Source organism: Cebidichthys violaceus, unplaced genomic scaffold, assembly GCF_023349555.1.
Source record: "Cebidichthys violaceus isolate CVI_PGR_0920_01 unplaced genomic scaffold, fCebVio1.0.p SCAF_5, whole genome shotgun sequence".
Lineage (NCBI taxonomy): Eukaryota > Metazoa > Chordata > Actinopteri > Perciformes > Stichaeidae > Cebidichthys > Cebidichthys violaceus.
Window position 1 is genome coordinate 9,106,115 of NW_027176705.1, and position 22,670 is coordinate 9,128,784.

General features: G+C 37.8%; 2 protein-coding genes across 9 annotated transcripts in view; one reads left to right on the forward strand and one right to left on the reverse strand.

Annotated features, from left to right (window-relative positions):
* Positions 1 to 786: 786 nt before the first annotated feature.
* LOC137887910 (uncharacterized) lies at positions 787 to 11,063 on the reverse strand. Of its 3 annotated transcripts, XM_068731159.1 has the most exons (8): positions 5,080 to 5,426; positions 4,779 to 4,846; positions 2,973 to 3,062; positions 2,700 to 2,783; positions 2,508 to 2,567; positions 2,292 to 2,402; positions 1,740 to 1,849; positions 787 to 1,390 (listed from the first exon to the last, which is right to left on the reverse strand). In XM_068731159.1, exons 3-8 carry the CDS (start codon positions 3,023 to 3,025, stop codon positions 1,101 to 1,103), a joined length of 708 nt encoding a protein of 235 aa, XP_068587260.1. In that variant the 5' UTR covers positions 3,026 to 3,062; positions 4,779 to 4,846; positions 5,080 to 5,426; the 3' UTR covers positions 787 to 1,100. The 3 variants fall into 3 exon arrangements, with proteins under 3 accessions (XP_068587260.1, XP_068587258.1, XP_068587259.1); XM_068731157.1 differs by lacking the exons at positions 4,779 to 4,846; positions 5,080 to 5,426 and adding an exon at positions 10,738 to 11,063; XM_068731158.1 differs by lacking the exons at positions 4,779 to 4,846; positions 5,080 to 5,426 and adding an exon at positions 10,738 to 11,063 and having other exon boundaries at positions 1,303 to 1,390; positions 1,682 to 1,849.
* Positions 11,064 to 13,071: 2,008 nt separating this feature from the next.
* tcf12 (transcription factor 12) overlaps positions 13,072 to 22,670 on the forward strand; it is a 75,121-nt gene continuing 65,522 nt past the window's right edge. For 3 of the 6 annotated variants that reach the window (XM_068730304.1, XM_068730309.1, XM_068730310.1), the window contains exons 1-3: positions 13,072 to 13,214; positions 13,943 to 14,031; positions 14,278 to 14,350. In XM_068730304.1, coding sequence (XP_068586405.1) covers positions 13,960 to 14,031; positions 14,278 to 14,350 — 145 coding nt within the window. In that variant the 5' untranslated portion in view covers positions 13,072 to 13,214; positions 13,943 to 13,959. Of the gene's footprint in view, positions 13,215 to 13,319; positions 13,368 to 13,492; positions 13,602 to 13,633; positions 13,738 to 13,942; positions 14,032 to 14,277; positions 14,351 to 22,670 lie in introns of those variants that run through there. The other 3 variants (XM_068730307.1, XM_068730305.1, XM_068730306.1) reach the window with 3 other exon arrangements.

Here is a 22,670-nt window from a genome sequence, read left to right on the forward strand (position 1 = left end):
ACAGCCTTGAGTTTGAACTCAGCGTCGTAAGCGTGTCTCTTGAAAGGTGCCATTTTGGGGTCTTTATACACACAAGTGGTGTTGGACTAGGAGTAAGCATAGTACCGGTGTTTACCGCTATTACTTCGGCGACGCCCCTGACTACGGTAGCCGTAATGCTGCAAGCGGTGCGGCTTTGTAGTTTACCAGTCGTACTGAAACATTTTGACAGAGCGCCGTGTACAACCAGTATGGATCAACCAATTAACCAATTGATCCATATATAAGGCGCTCCGGATTACAAGGCGCACTGTCGTTTTTTGAGTAAATTAAAGGCTTTTAAGTGCGCCTTATAGTGCGGAAAATACGGTATGTTCCCTTTCCAAAGTAAAAAACTACCATGGTCCACATAGTTCATGTGATTTTCCCCACTTAAGTCATATTGTTTATACCTGATTGTTAGTGGCAGTAAGCACTGGGTCACACAAGACTGTGGTGGTCTACAACTGTAGTTAAGTACAGTAAGGCTTAGTTACACTGACATTCTGTGACTGTTCTTCCTTTTTGTGGGGTTCACCAGAGCTTTGTGTACATTATATAGCCCAAACCTGAATGCTCTGCTATACCAAATTGTGAGAAAATGGAAAATCCAGAAAAAAGTATTTCCTATATTTTAAATACAAAATACATGTATTGTATTTTGTTAAATTTTCTTGCACCAGTATTTTGTATTTTATTTTAATATATTTATTTGAGGAGTATTTTGTATCAAAATGTTTAATAACCAAGCAACGAAGCACCAGAACATGGGTTTTGATTTAATAATTTATTTTGACTGTACACAATAACAATGTACAATAAAATCTTTGATGTGGAATGTAACAGAGATGCCGGTACCACAGGTACCACTAAAAGGAGTTTTTTTAAAAATTGGACTTGAAAAATTAGGCAACAGGTGCTGTGTGCAGGGCTCACCAGACTGTCGCCAGACAGAAAGAGCCAATAGTCACTTGGATGTGCAAATAACCTGCATGTTATTCAATTGTACATTGTACATAAGACATTATATTTATCACACCTTGTGAACTTACCCATTATGACTGTTGGTACACTAAAGTTCATTATTCATTGTTTGATGTGCCAGTTGATTCAAGTTTAACTACAGTAAAGTGCGGCAGAGAAAAGGGTACCGAGAGGGTCTGTGAGTTGGACTGGTCTGAAAGCAGCTGGTTAGATGATGTTGCATATACTTTAGGACTCCGGACACTGGATAAGGACACAGGGTTGCTGCTGATTTGATGCACCTCAGAAGTGTGGACAACACCAAAGGCTTCAGGTGTTAGTGTGCGCTGACAAGCTGACCAGCTCTGAAGAGTTAAAGAATCTGGCTTACAGTCTGTTTGGTCATTACCTATGAGAACATATAAGAAGAACAAATCAGACATTTCAACAGGATGCAAGTTAACTTTAGCAAATGAACATCTTTGGTGAGAGTGTTTGTTACAGTGACAGACATTCTATAAGTTTAGCTCAATCCATCAATGAACTAACTTTTATGTTTCTAAATACCACTCAAGCATAAATACTATGATACACTATCAATATTCAACAAACAGAAACAGGTCATTTTGAAATGCATACATAATGACATTTCTCAACTCTAAAGTTATTTGCGTTTTAAAAAAAAAAAAGAGTACATAACTGCAATGTTTGAAAACCTCAACACCAACATGTTTCTTCAAGAATTTGGTGTGACATACTAAACTCTCCAGCATCATCCTCTTGTTTCAGGTGAACACATAAAGTGTGTTTCTGCCATGGCTCCAGCTCCTCTTCTTCACATTCCAGTAAAAGCTCAGAGGCTGTGGAGCTGTAATAAAAGACAACAGACTGACACAGATGGTTTGCATAAAATTACAAAATCCAAAGACAGTTTTTTACTCTTTGCACTATTTGGCCAAAGAACCCAGTCAAACTAAATAAATAACTTTAAAAGGTGGTTTTATGGTTGAATAGTAAACAATGTTCTTGTTCAGAATCTTAAGTAGGCTATTTATGATTCAACCCAACATGAATCTGTGTCTCTACTATATAGGTGTATCTGGAAAGTTGTTCCCTTCTATAATGAGATGTGAGCAACAATGAGTTGAAGATGGAAGGAAATACAGAAAACAAAAAAGTAGATGTCTTCTAAAGGAAGATAAAAACAAAAACAAAGCAAGTTTGTTCTATTCAATATATTCAGAGTACATATGATTCACTTCAAGATCCTGACTCTGGAAAATGAGGCCTCATCAAAGGCGTCTACGTACCTCTGAGGAACTATTGGTGTGTAGACGTCTTCATCACAGCTGTCCTCAGCCTTTACCGCGCTCAGCTCACTTGTTTCTACAATGTTTTTAAGATCACTATCCAAGTCAGATCTATTAGATAAAAACAATGATACTAGAATTAAATAAGCCACAGAAGCAACATTTTAGATACAATATACTGTATATCCTGTCTAATATAGTATGGTATACAATTACAGTCGGCTCTTCACACTGTTGCAGTCATCGTCGTCAATGGTGACCTCCATCTCCTCAAAGCTGAAAATGACAAAGTACAGAGAGGGCATTGAATAAGACAGAGGGTGACAATGTATCTGGGTAAAGTGGATACAGTACTGACAGATATATAAACCTACTGAAATGTACATTCTCAAAAAGATCAACATTAACCTGTCCTGGAGCCAGTCCACCTCTGTTGCCACATGTGTGGTTTCACTCTGATGTTCCACATCATCTCGTTGGCGCTGTTTACCTCTGCAGACACATGCAGAAAGTCAGTTACAGCATGTGGACATTAATGGTTTAGTGTGACACCAACATGAACGCCTGTAAAATATAATGTGATCCAACGCAGAAGCCATACGGTGACGCAAAGCATTACAATGCCATTTGAGGGTGTTCTGTTCATATAACTGGTGAGTGAGAAAACAAGGCAAGGTTTACCTTTCAGATGCCGACACACACCCAAGACTTGATAGTGCAGAAGGCTCTTGCATACACGTTCCAGTAGATATCGAGGATCTTTTTTCATAACTGTAAAAAAAAACAAAAAAACACTGGCATTAGACACAAAGCCTCATCTGGAAATGTTAAGCATGCATTAGTACAACTTTATATTATATTTTCAATTATTGGAATGGTGTATATTTCAGGAGGGTGAGCTATGTTTGGTAAAAAAGTGAGTTGTTGCGAGAACAACTCAACTCACAGGTACTGCAACCAAGACTAAAGAGAGGATCTCCTTTTTTTTAACAGACAACTGCACAACTATTAGTAAAAAAAGAAATGTTTCGTCTTCAAACTGAAAATAGTAAATATATTAAAGATATGTATATATGAAACCTAATGTTTAGAGTGAAAGTGAAATACAGGATCTAAAAGTTTACTAGCAGCTGAAAAGTTTGTGATGTGAAGGCATAGTAATAAAAACCCAGTTGAGATTCAGTTAAGAGTGGAAAAGACAATCACAACTTGGATGTTAGTTTCATTAAAAATTCTTGAACAGGATATTGTAAAAACTACAATCACCAGCTTGTATATTGAACCACTTCTTGACCCCACAATAGAGAAACATGGCCTTCAATCACCACTGAGCTATAAAATCATACAGAGTTCTGGTCTGTAGCCAACAAAGTAAAAGAGCTTCATATTTTTTAAAGATATTTTACTTCTTGATGTGCCTCGCTGCTCTTAGTCAATTAGACGACTAATCAGTTTTCTTGCCTACGAAACTTTCAAATGACAAGTCATCTTTTGATGGTAATTTATATGGTAAAAGAGTTATTTGATACTTGTAAAAGTAAGAGTCTCATCCCTAGTATCTCAATAATATCAAAAAATATGACAACAAATATTAGTTATGGGGTTTCCAGGAAATCAAGGCACACTGTTTTGTTGTGTAGATTAAAAAAAACAACTTTAAATGTCTTTATTGATGTTTTTTTCACTTTATTTTGAACTAATAGATGAGGATACATGGTAGGACATATGACAAAGAAAAGACAAGGCAATGCATACAACAGGCATGATAGATATTTAAGCACTACTCTTTATATCTATACCAAATATATTACATACAGACTGGGGAGACAAAATTGATAATGAGGAGAATTCAATAAACTTACTTGTGGAGTGACTTGCACCAGCACATCAAGTACTGACATCCCAGTGAACAGCAGACAATCCATGAGATAGCAGACGTTTTTAAACTGAATTATCTATCAGAGGTCAGGTCTGACATCATCATCTACTTGTTTTTTCTTTTTTATTTATATATATATATATATATATATATATATTTATTCATGGTCCCATGGGGAGTTACACTTCCTGGAAAACTGTGACCTCATACTCCATTACTAGGTGTGACTAAGAAGTTCATCCAATAAAGCCATAACTCATTTTTCACCTATCAGTTTTATCAAATTGAACTACCAGTCCCTCTATTTTTTTTTATTACATTCAAATGAATGGCTGGTTATTAGGGCTGCCCTGCTCACTTCTTTTCGGCTCCACAAGCCCAGTTCAAGATGAGCTTTCTGCTTCAAAATTGTTGTCTCCCAACCACAAACACCTGACTGATGTCACTCGAGTAACTATTATTGGCTTTCCATAGTTTCCTTTTGATCCACAGATGACTTTATACAACAGTTTTTCATGCTAATCAGTGCTCTCCATTAAAAGTAAACTGATTTGGTTGTGTAGAATCAGGTCCTCTTTGATATGTATAGCCTGTACATGCTGCCTCACCTTGACGATAGTGCTCTCTTCTCTCTTCTCTCTTCTCCTCGACTTGGCCTTCATTTTCTTCAGAGGATCTTCAAAGTAAAAACGAGAAGACATTCAGTTACAAGTACTGAGATTTTAGTTTCTGGCTCATTAATGTAGTGGTCTTTTTCATACTGTGGTGTTATTGATTAATTCACTGAATAATTTCCACTGTTTACTGAAGGGCCCTGACATTCCCTCATGTTTTATGTTAGAAGTTGCACTTGTTGTCAAACTTTTTAGTTCTTGATGCTGAAACCAGGAGAATCACAGCAACCATCACCTGAAATGTGAAGACGAGTTCCTTCAGGTCGCTGGTGGACCTCCTTTGCAAAGATCCCTTCCTGCTCAGTCCTGTTCATCGGTTTCATTTCTGGGTTGAGGTACGCCTTTTGAATTTCAAAAAAGGTTTTAGGCCCCATAAAATTAAGGTGCAGGTGTTTGGCCCATTTTTTAAAGTGTGTAAAAGTGCCTCCAGAAAAAAGAACGGAAAGAGTTGTGAGGAGGTGGACTTCAGGAAACGCCTCCCAAAGGTGAGGCGATGACATCCATATGCCCCTGTGTCCGCCAAGGCAGCTCCACCTCACCTTCTTCTGTGCACCACAGTGAGACACCTTCTTTTTGGTTATGTGCTGTCCACATGTCTGACACTTCTTAAAAGCTCCATCAAACAGCTGTCATTCACAATAGTCTTTGACTGACTCAAGTCTTTTTCCGTGTTCTCATCTGATTTTGATGTTGCTGTTGAGCTTAACTCAGTCTCGGGTTGGAGGCTCTCACTCAGACGGTCCACAGGTGCCACGCTGCTCAAACGTTGGCCGAGTTCAGCTGGAGGAGGAGGCTGGGACAACGTACTTGGAGCTCCTGAGGCCATCTTGGATAACAGAGACAGATGTCAAAATTAGTTACAAGTAGCTGTGTGTGCAACTCAGCTAGTTAGGGTTCACGATACCCACATACATAACTTATGACAGCGTGTTAATATAACTTATTCACAAAGAAAACAGGCAGGCAATGACATGTGTTATACTCACAGGAATTGGCAGGGAGGGAGAAGAGGATGCGATATCCACACCAGTACCTTGGACACTCAAAGAAGAAGCCTGAGAAGATGTACAAACAAAATTAAACAAGTGCTTACATTACATTCAACTCTCAAAGTGAAACGTTTGTTTTTACACCAAAATTAAACTCTGGTTATTTTGAAAAACCCAGACGGTATTTTAACGACACTAATTATTGTTCAGGAGGTATTTGAAGAGTCCTGTAAAAACTCTTAAAATCATCTGGGTTAATGCATATTCTGTTACTTCACAGTAAGAAATATTTCAACCCATTTCTCAAGTTAAAAAAATGTTTCTTAATCCAAATATAGTGGCCTGAAGACATATGTCCATGATAAATTGACCTGAAACAATATTCAAACGTGTTAATGACAGTTATATTTGTTAAGAGTATATTGAAACATAAATATACATGTATTACATTATAATTCATACAAATCACCAGTTCATATTTTTTTTAAATGTGTTAAAAATATATTATATATTGGAATCATTATAGATAACGTTACTTTCAGAACATCAGGTGTTGTGAGATGACGCACTAGGTTTTCCTTAAAGATCGAGGGTGAACTTTTTCTAACAGCTGTGTGACTCTAATGTACACGAGACATACACTGTGGCCATCGTTTCCCCTCCGCTTATTGAACGCCATAGTTTTTCATCTTACTTGTAAAACCTCTTACAGTCAACGTTAAAATGAAGTGTTTACCTCCGTCCGGCTCCTGTCTCCTGCTGGCACAGACGTGCTGAGGTTCTCTCGCTGCCTCCCGGAGAAAATAGTTGGAATTAAGTCGAACTTGAGGATTTTCCGGGGCGTTGTTTTCATGAGTTCTGCTTGTCTGTCCGGCTCGTAATCCCCCGGTTTGAAATGCTGGCTGCATACTCGTATATTGCCGTATTTACTAACTGGTGTGTCTTCATCAAACCTGGGGCTCTGGATGGCCTTTAGCCACGTCCTGCATCGCTCCGGGTCTCTGGTGGGCAGAGAGTGGAACACCACCCCCTGTGACCTCGCCTTCTTGTAGCCCTTACAGCCCGGTACGGAGCACATCCCCGGCATCGGTACACAGATAACAGCCGGTCAATTATAGACCGACGACTTCCATCATTTGTGACTTTAGTACAGCGACCAACGGTCTGCTCAGGCAGTTGGTGAACGTGACCGTTGAGCGTACAGACGTTGTCGCTATGCATTCTGGGAGGTGTAGTAGTCGGGGAGGTTAGAAGTCAATATATATTTAGAGACGATAGGTATATCTAGCTGGCTGTATCGATTGTAAACATTAGTGAACTGAAATACAAAGAATGTTGAGTTATTCGTTTTGGGGGGCTAATCTGATAGACAGGCCTGTAGTTCATTCTAAACTTGAGCAAAATAGAAGAATGTTGAAACAATTTTCCAGGATGACACAAGATTTTCCAAGATATTTGATTTTTCCCCACTTATTTATCATGACTGGAACACGGCGAAGAAAAACAGTTTTCCATGTTTTCCAGGAAACGTGACAACCCTGAGTTTATTGTTAAAAGAGCTGTCTATGAAATCTAGGCCACCACTGTTGGAGGCATTCAGAACTACAGATTTAAAATTGTGGGTTTAAAATGTTATCACTAGATAATGCTTAGTATCTATCAATACATTTACATATTGAATTATTAACATACAATGCATTATAGACATTTTTACCCCACAGTCAAACAACTTAATTTCCTCACCATTGTCCCTAAAACAGCTGCCTGTGCACACACCAGAGCAAACGCACATGCAGCGTTGTCTGGTTACGGTTCCAACTGTAACAGCAGTATTTAAATATTTGCTGTTCCAATTTTTTAAACGTTAAAAAGCGGTTGCTATCGCTGGCAACCAAAGGTCAAGATTTGGTTTCCAGTTTCTCTAAATGGTAGCCAATGGCAACCCTTACTGTAGAGCCCCGAGGAAGAAAACGTTTTTAACCACAGCAAAAAGTTCCTTCACATAAACTGAATGTACATTTAAACTGTTTCTAAAATGACTGCATAGCTCAGAAACATCTGTTTACAGTAAATTCTAAATGTGTGTTTTGTCTCTTGTTTACTAATTCCTATTTCAAATTTCTGAAATCTTGAAAATAAAGCAAAAAAAAAAAAAAAAGGTGTTAAAACAATTTGCGTATCTGGATATTTTCATCAGTGAAGAACTTCTGGTGAACTTTGTGTGATCTGATTTTGTCCAACAGGTGGCAGTCTGGAATCAACAATACAGGGCAGAGGTGCATGCTATGTGTCCATGTCTCAGGATGTGAGATAACCTGTTTTATATGACAAATGATCTCCTCCTCCATGACTTATAGGTGTTAATGTAAAAGTTTAAACCTTTTTGTTGTCTAAATAGGCTGGCATTAAGTATCACACTCGTAGAAATTATCTTTAGAGGTGTCTTTATTGTTAATACATTTAAATGGCGTTGAGTTGCAGAACAAACACAAACCTATCCTCTGAACTCCACATGGTTTAAGTTGCTGGAGTGTCCACTGGTTATTCTAGGACTCTTTATTTCTTTCAGTTACTGTGAGGAACTTTTATGTCTTAATTTAATACTGATGCTACTATATGACCTCTATAAGTAAAGAAGACCATAAACGAGAAGATTGTCTATTTCTATATAGTTTTTCTTAATGCATGTCATCGCTGTCACCAGGTCAGATTCCAGTGAAATCAGGTGAAATCATGCAGGTTCACCAGAAACTCCATCTGCTCCGAGTCCAGCGTGGCCTCCAGCATCAACCAGATCTCCACCGAACCCAGATCCTGCTTCACCCTGCAGTCAGAGCTTCAGCGGGAGGAGCTTTAACTACCGCTTTTGTCCACAGGGACCGCCAAAATCAACACAATATGAAAGTTCCTCAATAGCAGCTTTAAAGTTTTGTGCAAAATCTGTATGAAAACACTTTTAACTATTGCACTTTGTATGAGTGAGGTAACAGAAAATTAATTTCTATAACAGTAATGTGATTTTGACACAAATTGTTTGTTTTCCAACAGTTGTCACACACACACAAACACACACAATATATAATTCTTAAATTAATTCAGTCGCATTTTTTTTCAGAACAACCTCTTAACGAGTCAGACAAGACAGTAAAGCCAAATTCAACACTGGGTTCCCGAGGTCTATCTATATGACATGATTGGACAACTTTTGTTATGTAACTAATGTGTAATAAAGACCTATAATAAATATGATTAGTAGTTACCACATTCCCATATTCAACGATTGGGTCCTATATATTTATAATAGTAAATAATACGTGTTGCCTAACAGGGTGTACAGTGAAAATGGTTTTATATTTGCTACAGTTTCAGCTTAATGCATAAAGAGTGTGTTTTCATAATGAAACAGGTTGAAATAAGCAGAACCTTTAATTTTGTATCAGCACACTGCACCCCATGCCTTACCCTGTTTTAACTGAGATTTGCTAAATTACAGCTGAAAACCTCATTCTTAGTTCACACACAGAAATAGTTAGGCATATACATTTTTGGGGCAGAGTTGTCTGAAGCTCCTGTAGGTGTAACAGGCCAGATTCAATAAAACATCTGCATAAGATGGGAGGGGAAACCCCTTGTGATGCACCAGCATCCCACTCGTTTCTCAAAAGGTTCACAGCTTGTTTTTCACTCTGCTTTAAGTGCTTCCAAATATTTATTTACATACTGAATTTTCTATCTTTTAGGGTGTTAAGGTAACTCGTACATGTTGGTTGTTAAGTTTTGGTCAAAGCTGAGTTAAACAAATTCATCTCACAGCAAAAAAGCCAAAAAAGCTCTTTGTAGGAGTAAAGGTTCAAATTCAGGTCGCTGCAGTCAATGGCAAGTGTTCAAGCTCATCCACCACCCATGGCTGCTCTTCACTCCACACCCTAATTTTCTTTAAAATTTCAGTTTTAAGTTTCCATTTTCAGTCATAAAAGTTTCAGTCAAGGGCTGCCTCCTCTTTCACTTCATGCAGCTGTAGAGGTATGAATATCCTCACGTAAACTGTAGGCAACGCAAACTCATCATCACAATGAGAAACAAAATGTCTTGTTTTAAAATTGGCCACATACCTGAGAACATTAGAGCATCTATCTATCTATCTATCTATCTATCTATCTATCTATCTATCTATCTAATGCAACTTCAATAGTTAAAACACCTAACGATGAATATTAATTAAAAACAATTAATCCACAAAGCAGCTGCAGGAGGTAATGACAAGTAAAATGTGTACCAGACTTCTAAAAGACTGATACTTTCATTAAACACGTTGCACATTCCCAAGCCACAGCCATGGTCAATATGAACCCAACTTTACAGAGGGTCCTCTTGTCTGGTTTCTCGCCAGCGCGGAGGAAAAAGTAGTCCCCAACGCTGACCGGTGTTTTACGCTATACAGTCTACGGTTTTACGGACTGTGCTCTTTAAGAGCATTTGACGAAAAAGGGGAAATGTTTAAGCAATCTATGCTTCTGTATTGGTACGTATTAAATATTTCAACAGGCTGTTTTGGTTTGCAGGCACCGCCACATTTTAGCAGCGCAAAGCCGAGCTGTCAAAGCTGACATTAACACGCGTTACTTCCCTGAACACACCTGACTAGCAGAACGTCACTTTAGAAACGTCCTGAAACTCCTGCTTTAAATTAAACATTCACATTTTGTTCAATAACGAAAAGAAGAAGAGTTGGATATGTGACTACAAAGGATACAGTGTGTATTTTTACAGATATGCATTGTAATATTTATCCTAACCTGCTATATGAGCTTTGATGACGTGTATTTGTTACCTCACAACTGAGGTCCCGCTATGCTTTTATCAGTCAGAAATATGACCCGATGTGGCTTTCACCAAATACTTACAAGTTCAAGAGATAGTTAGCAACGTCTGCGTCAGTTCGTAGATTCTTTTCTTCTTTTAGTTTCCTCCACCTTGTGAAGCTGTAAGAGATGTTTATCCTTGTTTTCACTCGCAGACGGTCGCTTTCCTTCCTCGCTCTCAGACCTTCTTCAGATCGACGGGCTGCTTTCGATTTCTTCGCCACTGGAGCTGAAGTCTGATTAATATCGGAGGGTTGTGTGGTTTTCTCCCGCTGTTTAGCCATGGAGAAAACGCTCCTTGTTTCTCTATTTCTTTAAAAAGAGATTAGTCTTAATAGCAACAACTTAAACCTAGCTTGTTTTCAAAAGCCCGCCTGATTTCCGCCAACACCAACACCACTTCTGGTCTGAACCCTTCACAATAAATGCACAGTCTCTACAAAAGTTAACAAGCAGACATGTTTAGTTTCTTACTGATCTCATTACTTCATTATTACCCATCCAGTTTATATTTTTGTGACTCCTGAGTACTGAATCATTACTTCATGATTACCTGTCTCATTACTCACCAGGTTTGTGCCTGGCCTGAAGTAAAAATTGGTCCACCCTGAGCTGCTACACAATAATGAAATGCTACTCATTACTTCATGATTACTTCATGATTACATCAATTGTCATCCCCCTCAAAAAAGTGGTGCATCATAACACTTTATTCTACTTAAGGCAAGGGACAAAGTTGATGAGTAATGTGATGTGAAATCATGAAGCAACAACTCAGTATGGTGCACCACTCTATGCAGACTCAAAGAGGAAATAATGCTATGCTATTTATAATGTTTTGAATAAAACAATATCCATTGTTTCCAAATCATGCCACTAATGAGAGAATCCAAATAAAATTGATTAGCCACTGGCATCAAATCATGTTTAGTACATGCATACATCATTTCCTGTGAATTGGCATATTGTATTTTAATTTTGTGCTTGAAAGATAGACCTGTCTGCATTAACCCACAGCATGCAAATACACTAAATGCCTATTACTGAGAAAATGTCAGCCAATAAAGCATATAATTGCATCCAAGAAACTTCATGCTGTAGGTTACTGGACTAATAAAAGCAGTTGAAAACAGCTGAAAAAACAAGAAAACCATGAACAACAAAACTAAAGATGATTTCTTATATTAATCTTAACACATCTGGTGCTGAAATTGCAGACACTGAAAGAGAAAGACATAGTTTTGTGAAGAAGTTTGTATCCAATTCAATTCATTTCAATTAAATTTATTTTGTATAGCCCAAAATCACAAATCACAACTTTGCATCAGAGGGCTTTACAATCTGTACACATACGACACCCTCTGTCCCAGGACGCTCACATCGGAACAGGAAAAACTCACCAAAAAAAACTTTAATGGGGAGAAAAAAAAGAAAGCAACCTTAGGGAGAGCAACAGAGGAGGGATCCCTCTCCCATCTCCCAGGATGGACAGAAGTGCAATAGATGTCACGTGTACAGAATGAACAACATAACAGAGTTACATCACAGTCAATGCATATGATATAAATAATTCATATAATGTAAGAAGTGAGCAGAATAATGATGGAAAAATGACGACTATAATAACAGCAGTAGTGGATATTATAGAAAATTAAAGAAAAGCATTAATGGTATCAGTAATAGTAATAGCAATGTGACTAATAATAACGATAGTAGCAGTTGGTGTCAGCAGGGCCATGGCGGAAGACATGACCACGATACATGGAAACCTGCAAGGTGATGAAGCACAAAGACTCTGGGGAAGAAGTAGAGTTAGTAATGCATATTAATGGGACATGAATTCATAGACGGAGAGAGAGAAGAGAGCTGCAGGGGTGCAGGGCTGCCAGCAGAGGAGCGAGCTGACTAACCTGTGCAATTTGTTGTTATGCCCCTACTGACACCCACCCCACTGCCTTCTGTGCAATGTGTGTAGATTGTCAACTCCAAGTTTCCATTAAATCCAATGCAAATGTGCTTCTATGCTGTAATACTTAACATTTACGTTGCTGATCTGAAGAAATAGAAGCTTTGAGAGAAAAGCTATGGACAAAGCTTTAAAAAACAACAACATAACAATCGTGGCACGTTTTGAACATAATTTGTTCTCAAGGAATACCTTGCATTTAAAAGGTAAATATGTCTGTAGACTCTTTTAGATGCACCTTTAATAAAGCAGAGACAGACATGTGGTGCACCAGTGTGACCCGAGACAGTGTGCTCTGACTCCTGCAGCATCTCCTGCTGTGTGGGACCATCATGTCGCTGTGCTCGGCGGAGGGATACATAACCAGTGTCATCGTGGTGCTGAGGCTTTTGCAAACCAAAAATGTCTGCCTAAGGGAAACTCGTAACTGATATATAGAGGATATTTTACGCAGGTATTGTCGTTTAAACCCCACATTTTTGCTCTTTGGCGTTTTGCAAGAAAGCGTGTCTTCACCAGATCACCCTAGTCGGGATTTTAATCGGAAAAAAAGGTAAAATATGAGTGGGAGTTCACCAAAAGCTTTCGGTCCAGTGAAAGAAGTTGGGAGTTGAGAAAAGACCATCACTGCGTTTTGTATTGTGGAGCTGGAGATACAGACTGTCATGTTAAATATTTGTTTGGCTGAGTTACTTATTTTGAACCAGTATGTAATTTATGTTTCACTCGTTAGATAAATAAGTCTTCTCTGCACTAATGTCTTCCACCACTACAGCTCATTGCTAAAACGTTAGTTTTTTTTCAATGCAAATTAACCAGAAACTGCAGCTAGCCTTAGCCAGTTAGCAAAAGGGGACGTTATGTGGCTCAGTAAACGCTAACCATCGTTTCGCTTGTGGAGCCACACAAACCACCGACATTAACATCGTCAGCCTCGTCAGTGAGTAACATAAATGTCGGTGTTGCCAGAGAGAGAGAAATGTTCCTGCAGCAGTGTGATGCTGCAGGTCTTTAACACGCCATGGCATCGGTGCATCTTTATTTTTTAATCAACGCAGTGGAGGAATAAACTTAAGGTGCGGACGCAACGTTTGCACTATTTTAATCCATCATGCGGTGTGGCTGAACTGTCAGTGTCTCTATTTGCTGCAATGCCAGAGGCAACTTAACTTCTCCGCGGTGGTCTTTATTCTGCATCCATAACAATCACCTCTCGTGGCAGTCATTTCCTGTGGCAGTAAAGCAGCCACGCTGTGACCTGATGGACTGTGTTTTCTTCAGGTTTCTAGATCGCCAGGATGAATCCTCAGCAGCGGATTGCCGCTCTCGGAACAGACAAGGAACTAAGTGATCTGCTGGATTTTAGTGCGGTAGGATGACTTTTTACTCTTTTTCGGTCTTTACCTCTTGGTGCCATACAGCTCTGAGGGCTTTTAAAGGTGTGACGACCAAATAGGAAAAAAAAACATGACTAATTAATCAGTTCATATTAGTGTTTGCTAATATGATTTGACAGACTATCCTTGATTTATGAAAAAATCAGAATATATTGTGAATGTTAGGTTTTACACTGTTGAGACTTTGCTCTAATTGTAGGTCCATATTCTTCATTTCAGATGTTCTCTCCACCTGTAAGTGGAGCGAAGAACAGGCCCACCACACTGGGAAGCAGTCAGTTCACTGCATCAGGTAGGATCCCTCAAAGCTATTTCAGTAAAACGTCTGATATGCTCTTAGTTTTCAGCCTTGCATTGCATGTGATGCTTTCCCTCCTCTGTGTGCTCTGGTGGTTAAAACGTGGGCTCTCCACCTGGAATCATAGTGGAGTGTGTTTATAGTGGAGTAAAGATGAAGAACAAAGCAAGGTCTATGTCATGGACATTTGTAAATGTTTTGTTGATCTAATTAGCATCATGGTGCAATACAGTGAATCATGTTTAGCTGTACTGTCAGATGCATAAATAAGGTGTAAATCGGCCATGTTTTGGCTGCTTTGATCAAGGTTTGTTATTAAGTGTCAAGCACAGCTTGAGCTGGGCGATAATTCAATATGATAATTTACCGCTTTCAATGGACTCATATCAACATATTGTAATACACAAATATGTCATCTACACTGACATTAACAAGCACATACTGTTCTGAATATCTGAATCGATAAGAATTATGCTTGTGGGAATAACCCACAAACTATTGTCTTTATCTGATTACTCTGTGTTTGTGTGCATGCATGTAAACATAGTTAGTATTACATGGGAATATTTATTCTTTGAATTTATTCTAGAAACTGTTACCTTCATTTTGCACTAAAGTTCTTAATACAATTTGAAAATACGTAGCACTTTTCATTTGTCAAGTATTCACACAGGAATATACAAAAATAGGACAGACAACATGCTATATGGTGATATATATATATATATATATATATATATATATATATATATCTATCTATCTCGCCATCTAGATATGAAATGACCTGTATCGAGATAGAAGATTTTGGCTATATCGCCCAGCTCTAAGTGCAGCAAGTGTTCAGAGAAGCAATACTGTTATCAGGGTTTGCTGTGAGGTGTGTTGGAGGCACATTTTTAATCAGGTTAATTAATATGTCTAAGTGAGATGCAATCAGAAGGGGAGCTGCTTGTGAACTGAAGTGTAGTTAAATGGGTTTGTGAGACATCCTCTCATTGAGTTATTCTGTAGTGATTTTTCCTTTGAACAAGTAGTAGTTTGATTATTGGCAAGTCCCTGTGATAGCACACACACACACACACACACACACACACACACACACACACACACACACACACACACACACACACACACACACTCACACACTGAATTGTCTTTTCCGTTAATTACTGGTCGTTTTTTGTTTATCATGAAGCATCTTGACTTGATGGATGGTTTTGGTTGTAATAACAATAGTTCACATTTCCTGCTTCTGGACGGCTTCCCAGCTATAAATGCTACAGGACATTAATCCGAAGCACATCTATTGTCCAATGTGCTACGAGGGAAAATCAACAATCAAGCATTATGTTTTCTGAAAGCATGTTTTGTGTGCAATCCACAAAGCCTCGTTGTAGTCAGTTATCTGTGAAACTAAAGACACACACTCAGAGGAAACTGAACGAAAAGACAAAGAAACTAGAACAGAGCTGTCTCACATGAACTATGCAGTTGTGAGGATTCATTTTAGAATACCTAACCCTAACCCTTGAGCAAGACACTTAACCCCAAAATTGCTCCTGTAGCTGCGTCTACGGTGTGTAGATAGATACTGAATTGTAAGTCGCTTTGGATAAAAGCGTCTGCTAAATGACTGTAATGTAATGTAGTGTGTGTGTGTGTGTGTGTGTGTGTGTGTGTGTGTGTGTGTGTGTGTGTGTGTGTGTGTGGTCTCTTTAGTAATACAAGTAGTTTCAGAGAAACATGTTTCCGTAGAATCTCCTGTAAAGTCACACCTTCCTGATTCCTAAGTTTTATTTTTTTTATATAGAATAAAGGTGTTTTTATGTTGACAAAATATCCACTTTTTAGTATAATGCAGTCCAGAGAACAGAACAGTTTCAGCAACCCCACTATCACTGCAGCCCCAAAGATAAAACAACAAAAAACAACTCCTTTCTAAAACAATGTCAACAAAAAGTGTCAAAGTCAAGATTTCTGCATCAGTTTATACAAGTGTATCTAATAAGATGGTAACTCGGTGTACATTTGTTTAAATCGTGCATAATGAAAGGTTGAGTCATATCTGAAACACATTGATAAATGATAATGAAACTGATTGGTCTGCAGATAACCAGACTGCATGGAATGACTCTACACTAGAACGACCGCCACATCCATGTACTCCATGCACTGTATCTAGAAAGCATCGCTGCGTGTGCCAGAGCTCGTTGTCATGACTGTTGTCTGGTCACCAGCTTTGTTCTTTACAAACGTAACACAGTCTAAATGTGGGCTGTTGTTTTGCACCAAGACCGACAAAAATATATAATACAAAAAAGGTATTTAATTAAAGCGAAAGATTTTATTTATACTATAAGATATATTTATATTTATAAAATTTCCATTTCCTATTAAGATGTGTTACCAATTTACTGTTATTTTAACTGTAAACATATTGTCTGTAAAAATGAAATATCAGTCTATATATAGTTTTACATATTTTTTTCCAAATCTCAACCATCTGGAATGGCCTAAAAACAGAACTTGTCAGGCTCTAGTGGATTATCAGCAATTTAAACTTCATTGGTAGAAGGCAGCGATAATAATCAGATTATTTTGGGTGACCTAATATTGCATCCACATACTGTATGACGGTTAACATGTTGGTGGATTCATTTTGTTATCTGGGAAGCACTGATGAACAAGATTTGGAAGTGGAATGCTTTGACTTGTGGTTTGCAGCTTTTCAGCCTAGAAATATCTGAAGGAGTGCAAAATGGAAAATAGGATCTTAATTATTACAGGTCCTTAATTAAGACCCCATTGAAACCCCAAATATTAAAATATATGAAAGATGAGTTAGTATGTTATTTTTTGGAAAATTACGGAAATTGTTTCTGAGTAGATGTTCAGAAAATAAATGCGTGGACAGGCATCAAAACAATGGAAAGAGATTATTATTATTATTCAGTTTTTAGTGTTTTTGTAGCCGTTCTTTATCCAGGGTTCCTATAACTCGAAACACCTAAAGGTATTAAATATCCCTTTTTTTATCAAACAAGCACCTGCTTATGTTTGACTTCTGTATGGATTATATTTTCAGAAGGTTTATAGCATGGCCTGACCAATACTGGGTTTTTGATTTAGAAATACATTTAAGAAATCTGATTTCAACATTTCAGCTACTAATAGTTTTTGTCAAAACAAACACAATTTTGATACTCATCTCTTAGGTTATTTGGTTAGTTTAGTGAGCGGGACATGTAACAGTGTGAAATGAAACTTGGAACCTGCTATCCGGTGATTATGGGTAGAGTTTGTTATCCTATAACCAGAAGGTTGGCGGTTCGATCCCACTGTCCACATGTCCAAGTGTCCACGTGTCCTTTAGCGAGACACTGAACACCAAGTTGTTCCCCGGTTGCTTTATAACAGCCCACTGCTCATTAAATGCTGAGGATGAGTTCAATGCAGAGGTAAAATTTAAATTATGGACATGACGAGTGAAATGAAGTTCATGCTAAGATAAACTATGTAGTGGTGACACTCTTTCTGAATGACCGTAGTGACGTAGTTTAGCATTTCTGTACTGCAATTCCCTGTCAGTTATTGGCCTGATATAGCTGGTAGTTGGTAATTATTACTTTTCTATTTCTTGAAAAACGTTATGAACCGGAATTATGCAAAACTTCACCATTATCATGTCAGAAATAATGATGTGCAAATGAACTGCTTCACCTCAGCAGTGTATCGGGCCTCATGGGTAAAGTCCCTCCTTCCTCAAGCCCCGGTATGTGCTCCTGTGTCTCTGATCCTCAAGGAAAGGGAAGAAGCACCTACATAAGTGATTGTGAACATAAGGCAAGTGAGTGTGCAGACAGAAGTGTGGAAATTGCAGGGAATGAGGGTTTGGATTATTGCATCTCAGCTGGGCAGAGCCATATAATTGAGGCAGAGTGGGACTGGCAAGACCCTTCAAAAGTGTGCCAGAGAGAGATGGATTGGAAAATAGACCTAAAGTGGCTCCAACAGAGATTCATAATTTCTCCCTTACAGCTGTGTTGATGATGCACATTTGATGAGGCCATTGACTGTTACAGTGCAGCGGGGCAGTGGATGGCTGCTGTTGAATAGGTAATTTTCCTTTAGTGGCATGTAGTGGAACATTTGTTAGCTGTGACGAGCAGCTAGGAGGCTGCTTCGTCAGTCAGCTGGATGCCAAAATGAAAAAGCTACAAAGAGCCTCACTCTGAGTTCAGCTTTTTGAGTAAACCAAAGGTCAGAGGGCTTGAGCTGCACTCCATATGTGATGTGAATCATTTCTCAACCTGGTTAGAAATAGTTAGATTAGTCTTCTTATCACTAAAAATTGTCTTTATGAGGATCATACTTATGTTGAATACTTTGATTCAATCTTTCACAGGGAAGATAAGTACAATGTGGAAACAAGAGCTATTTATTGTTCTCCAGCACATAAAGAAACAACATACATTGCTCGCTAAATATGTTGTAAAAATTGTGTTGTCTTAATTTAAATGTATTAAAATTTGTCTTGACTTTTTACTGATTTACTGATTTGTATGGACAATGTCAGGCCGTAAAGAAGACGTACTGCACAGTCATAGTGACTCTTGCCATGCATGGACATTTATTTTCTATTCATTCTGGTAACACCTTTTTTGTCTCTTTGTTCATTTTTTTGTGGTGTTTCTTGGTGACACTTTATATATTTATATATATATATATATATATATATTTATATATTTATATCTATATATATATATATATATATATATATATAGATATATAGATATATCTATATATATATATATATCCTTAATAATTGAACCTCAGTTTCTTTCTCACTGTCGTCCATTATAACAGATCATAATAGTCATGTTTGTTTGTCTTAGCCCGTGTTGTGACATGCAGTTAGACAGACGTCAGCCAAATCAATGGACTTTCTTTGTTCCTCTGTAAATACAAGTAATGTGACTTCTTTCTTCACAAATTTAGGACCTGGTGCAGAATATTTCTCTAAAAGACAACTTAATGTAATTGATACACTTTAATGGAGGGCTGCGACATCAGCCCTGTGAAAACTGTTCTGTTCTTCTCAGTCTAGGTTTGACTTCACATTCATTATTTGTACACATGCGCTTGTTGCAGTCATTGATTTTTTTTTTTTACCATTAGTGCTGCTCTCAGTTTATTCATACAGGAAACCAAATTAGGTCAAAAGCTCTCAAAAGGCAGCAAGGCAGGTGTTTATTTTGGGTTTGTTTACATTAACGTGGACATCAGTTAAACTTGCCAGGCGACTGTGAATGTGGTCTGTTGTGTAATATAATGACCTAAAGGAGGCAGGTCTTAAACTAATTACAGTGCAGTAGTAGTTACATGCATTTCCATAGTCTCATCAAACAAATGTAATATTCCTCCATCAGTTTATTTGCACAGAAGGATCATTTCATTATTTTGGGTCATAAGAAACTTGTTTGTGCTGCGAATTAGCTTAATTAGTTTAAATGTCTGACATTTCTCATTTCTCATTTTATTCAAGATGCCGTCCGGACCAGAAGCTTTTCTTTCTTTCTTTCTGTTTTTGAGTGATCTCAGAAGGAATGGGGTTTTAACTGTTTATCCTGGTGTCTGAATGTATTTAATGATGTTTAAGAGTTGATGGGAAGCATGTGAAAACACCTGTAGGGTTTCCGTGTTTTAAATTGTGAAGTTGTTTATTTTTTATTTAACTGTTTGTCCAGAGAGAAATTGTTTGGCCAGTTTAAATTTGGATGTAAACGCAGGTGTTGTAAATATGTATATGTAATAGGATTTATATTTTGTTGGGGCTTGTTATAATTTTTATGTTTTACTATAATTTTCTGTATTATCCAAAACCAATTTGGTTTTATCTGTAATTTATCTGTCTGTCTTTCCTTAAGATAAAACATACAATTCAACTTACAAATGAATAAAACCAAACATCTATTCTTAGATATTTTGTGGCAAATCATAATCTGATGCGATGATCATGTAAAAAAAAAAAAAAAAAAAGATCTGTTTACTTTCTATGTTTGTATTAATTGATAACAACAACAACAACAAAAATAAAGACAGTGGTAAGTTGATCATTTAATACACAATGTTGACTTGATGAAGGCTGCTTTCACACCTGTAGTTTGGTTCATTTGGTCCGAATAAATATGCATTGTTGCTCTTTAGTTCAGATCTTATCTGCACATTCTGACTGACATGAAGTCGTACAGACCGACAGGTAACTCACTGGTTGGACAGTTTTGTTGCATCGCCAGCACCACATGGATCCACGCGGGGGAATCAAATTCTGGTGATGTGACAGCAGTTTCGTGCTGCACTTTAATACTTCTTATATGTATATTTATGCTGTCTGTTCTCACAAAGAAATCATGAGCATTATTTGTGTTATAAGTCTGTAAATCAAGTGCATGGTATGAATAGTGACAATCAGGTCGAGACAGGGACGAAGGAGATGTGTCTTGTACTGCAATATTACGGTGAGGAATTATTGCACCAGAGTTAGTTTTAAGTGAAGCAACAGCTTATGTGTGAAAGACAGTAAATGGATTAAATAGATCGTCTTCACAGTGTGGGACTTTGTGTTCTGTCTTAAAATTTGGATAGAGTTTTACTGGTGGGGAAATGGTGAATTTTGCCTTATTTTGCCAAAAAAACGTAAGCTGAAGTTTTGGAATGCTCAGCCGTGTTGCATGAGTTGCTGAATTGGGAGAGTGCAGATATTTATGAATGACCCAGCAGAGACGGTGAGAAAGGAAAAGTGTTATAATAGCAGAGCTTTGTGCCCTCTCTGTCAATCGAACCGTTACTACAGGTTTGTGGCATCATTAAGCCAATTTTATTCATCTTCATCTTTTGAAATCTACCGCACAATTTGCGAGATGTATTTCTCTTCCTTGTCATATGTTAAAATATGTTCTGGAGAATACTGTGTATAGCAGTGTGATGTCTCACCTGCATAATAACTAATGCCTGTGCGCATGAAATTATGTATAGCCACATATTATGAAACATGTTTTATATTGTGGCAAAAAATTTATAAAAAAAAAGATGTCAGGGAAGCTTTAGTTCCAGATACAATTAATCAGACTTAAAATGCTTGTGTGTGCTGAATTCTGACATCCCGCAGTAGAAGAACTGTGGGTATATATGTGTGTGTATATATATATATATATATATACACACACACACACACACACACACACACACACACACACACACACACACACACACACACACACACACACACATATATATAGAATGTATGCTGGACGGTCAGGGTACTTTCAGGACATTCAACTTTATGGCCTGTAATAAAATGGCTGAATAAATAGTTTCTAGCTAAGTATATTTTGTTATATTCCTGCACTCTGCACGTCCAGTTGTAAATTCCATTACAAACTTGATTGCATGGCAGGACAAGTCATGTACGTAAATGAATAATATTGAATCCTCAAGCAGTGTTGGGAGTAGACCGGGCAAGAAAATGTCCCTCAGTTGTCTCCCTCAGGTGTCTCCCTCTAGTGCAGCCGTCTTTCATGTGAGGCTTTGTTACACTCACTAGTTCACCTTTCTTCCTTTGGAACCAACCCAAAATGTAGCCAAACATGCAAATATCACTCTCGGTCTTCCAACAGTGAAGTTCTGTCCTTAAATTCTACAAATTCATACTTGTTCACTCTTATTTCTTTTATTTAAAAACAAGTGTTACATTTTTGTTTAAATGTTACAGAATGAGCACAATAGCAAGGTGTTTCTATATTTAGTCTTTCCTCAGTGATTTTAAATCACCATAAAGTTGAATCAACACCTCTCTAAAACAGTTTCAACACAAATCGGATCATTATAACCTTCATGAAGGTAGGATGTATTGCTGTACTTTTAAAGAGGTGTACCTAATAAACTGGCAGACTGAGTGTACGCTCATCAGATATTCAGCAACATTGTCTACTAGTAGTTTGGTGCTGGGCAGGTTGGGTACATTTGACTGATCTGAGCTTTTCATGATGCTGTGTGGCTGCCTATACAGACTATCTGCTGAATGTGTGGCTGTAAAACCAAAACAGTGAGTTGCTAAAAGAAGCTGAAAAGCTCAGTAGAGCTGCAGAGTTGAGTAATAATTCTTTGTGGGGGGATTTTAACATTGCAGACACATTGATTGTTCATATATAGATATTGATTGTAGCTTTGAGAATAATGTGTGAGAAGGGAATGGATACCATATTTCCTGATTTTGTGCATAGCTAACAGCAGAGCAGCACTGGTTCTCCCAATT

Coding starts and splice junctions, on each gene's coding strand:
- LOC137887910 (XM_068731157.1), bottom strand. CDS start 10,979: ATGGCTAAACAGCGGGAGAAAACCACACAACCCTCCGATATTAATCAG. Junction 3,063..10,737: donor GCTAACTATCTCTTGAACTT/GTAAGTATTTGG, acceptor TTTTTTTTACAG/TTATGAAAAAAGATCCTCGA. Junction 2,403..2,507: donor AACAGTGTGAAGAGCCGACT/GTAATTGTATAC, acceptor TTTATCTAATAG/ATCTGACTTGGATAGTGATC.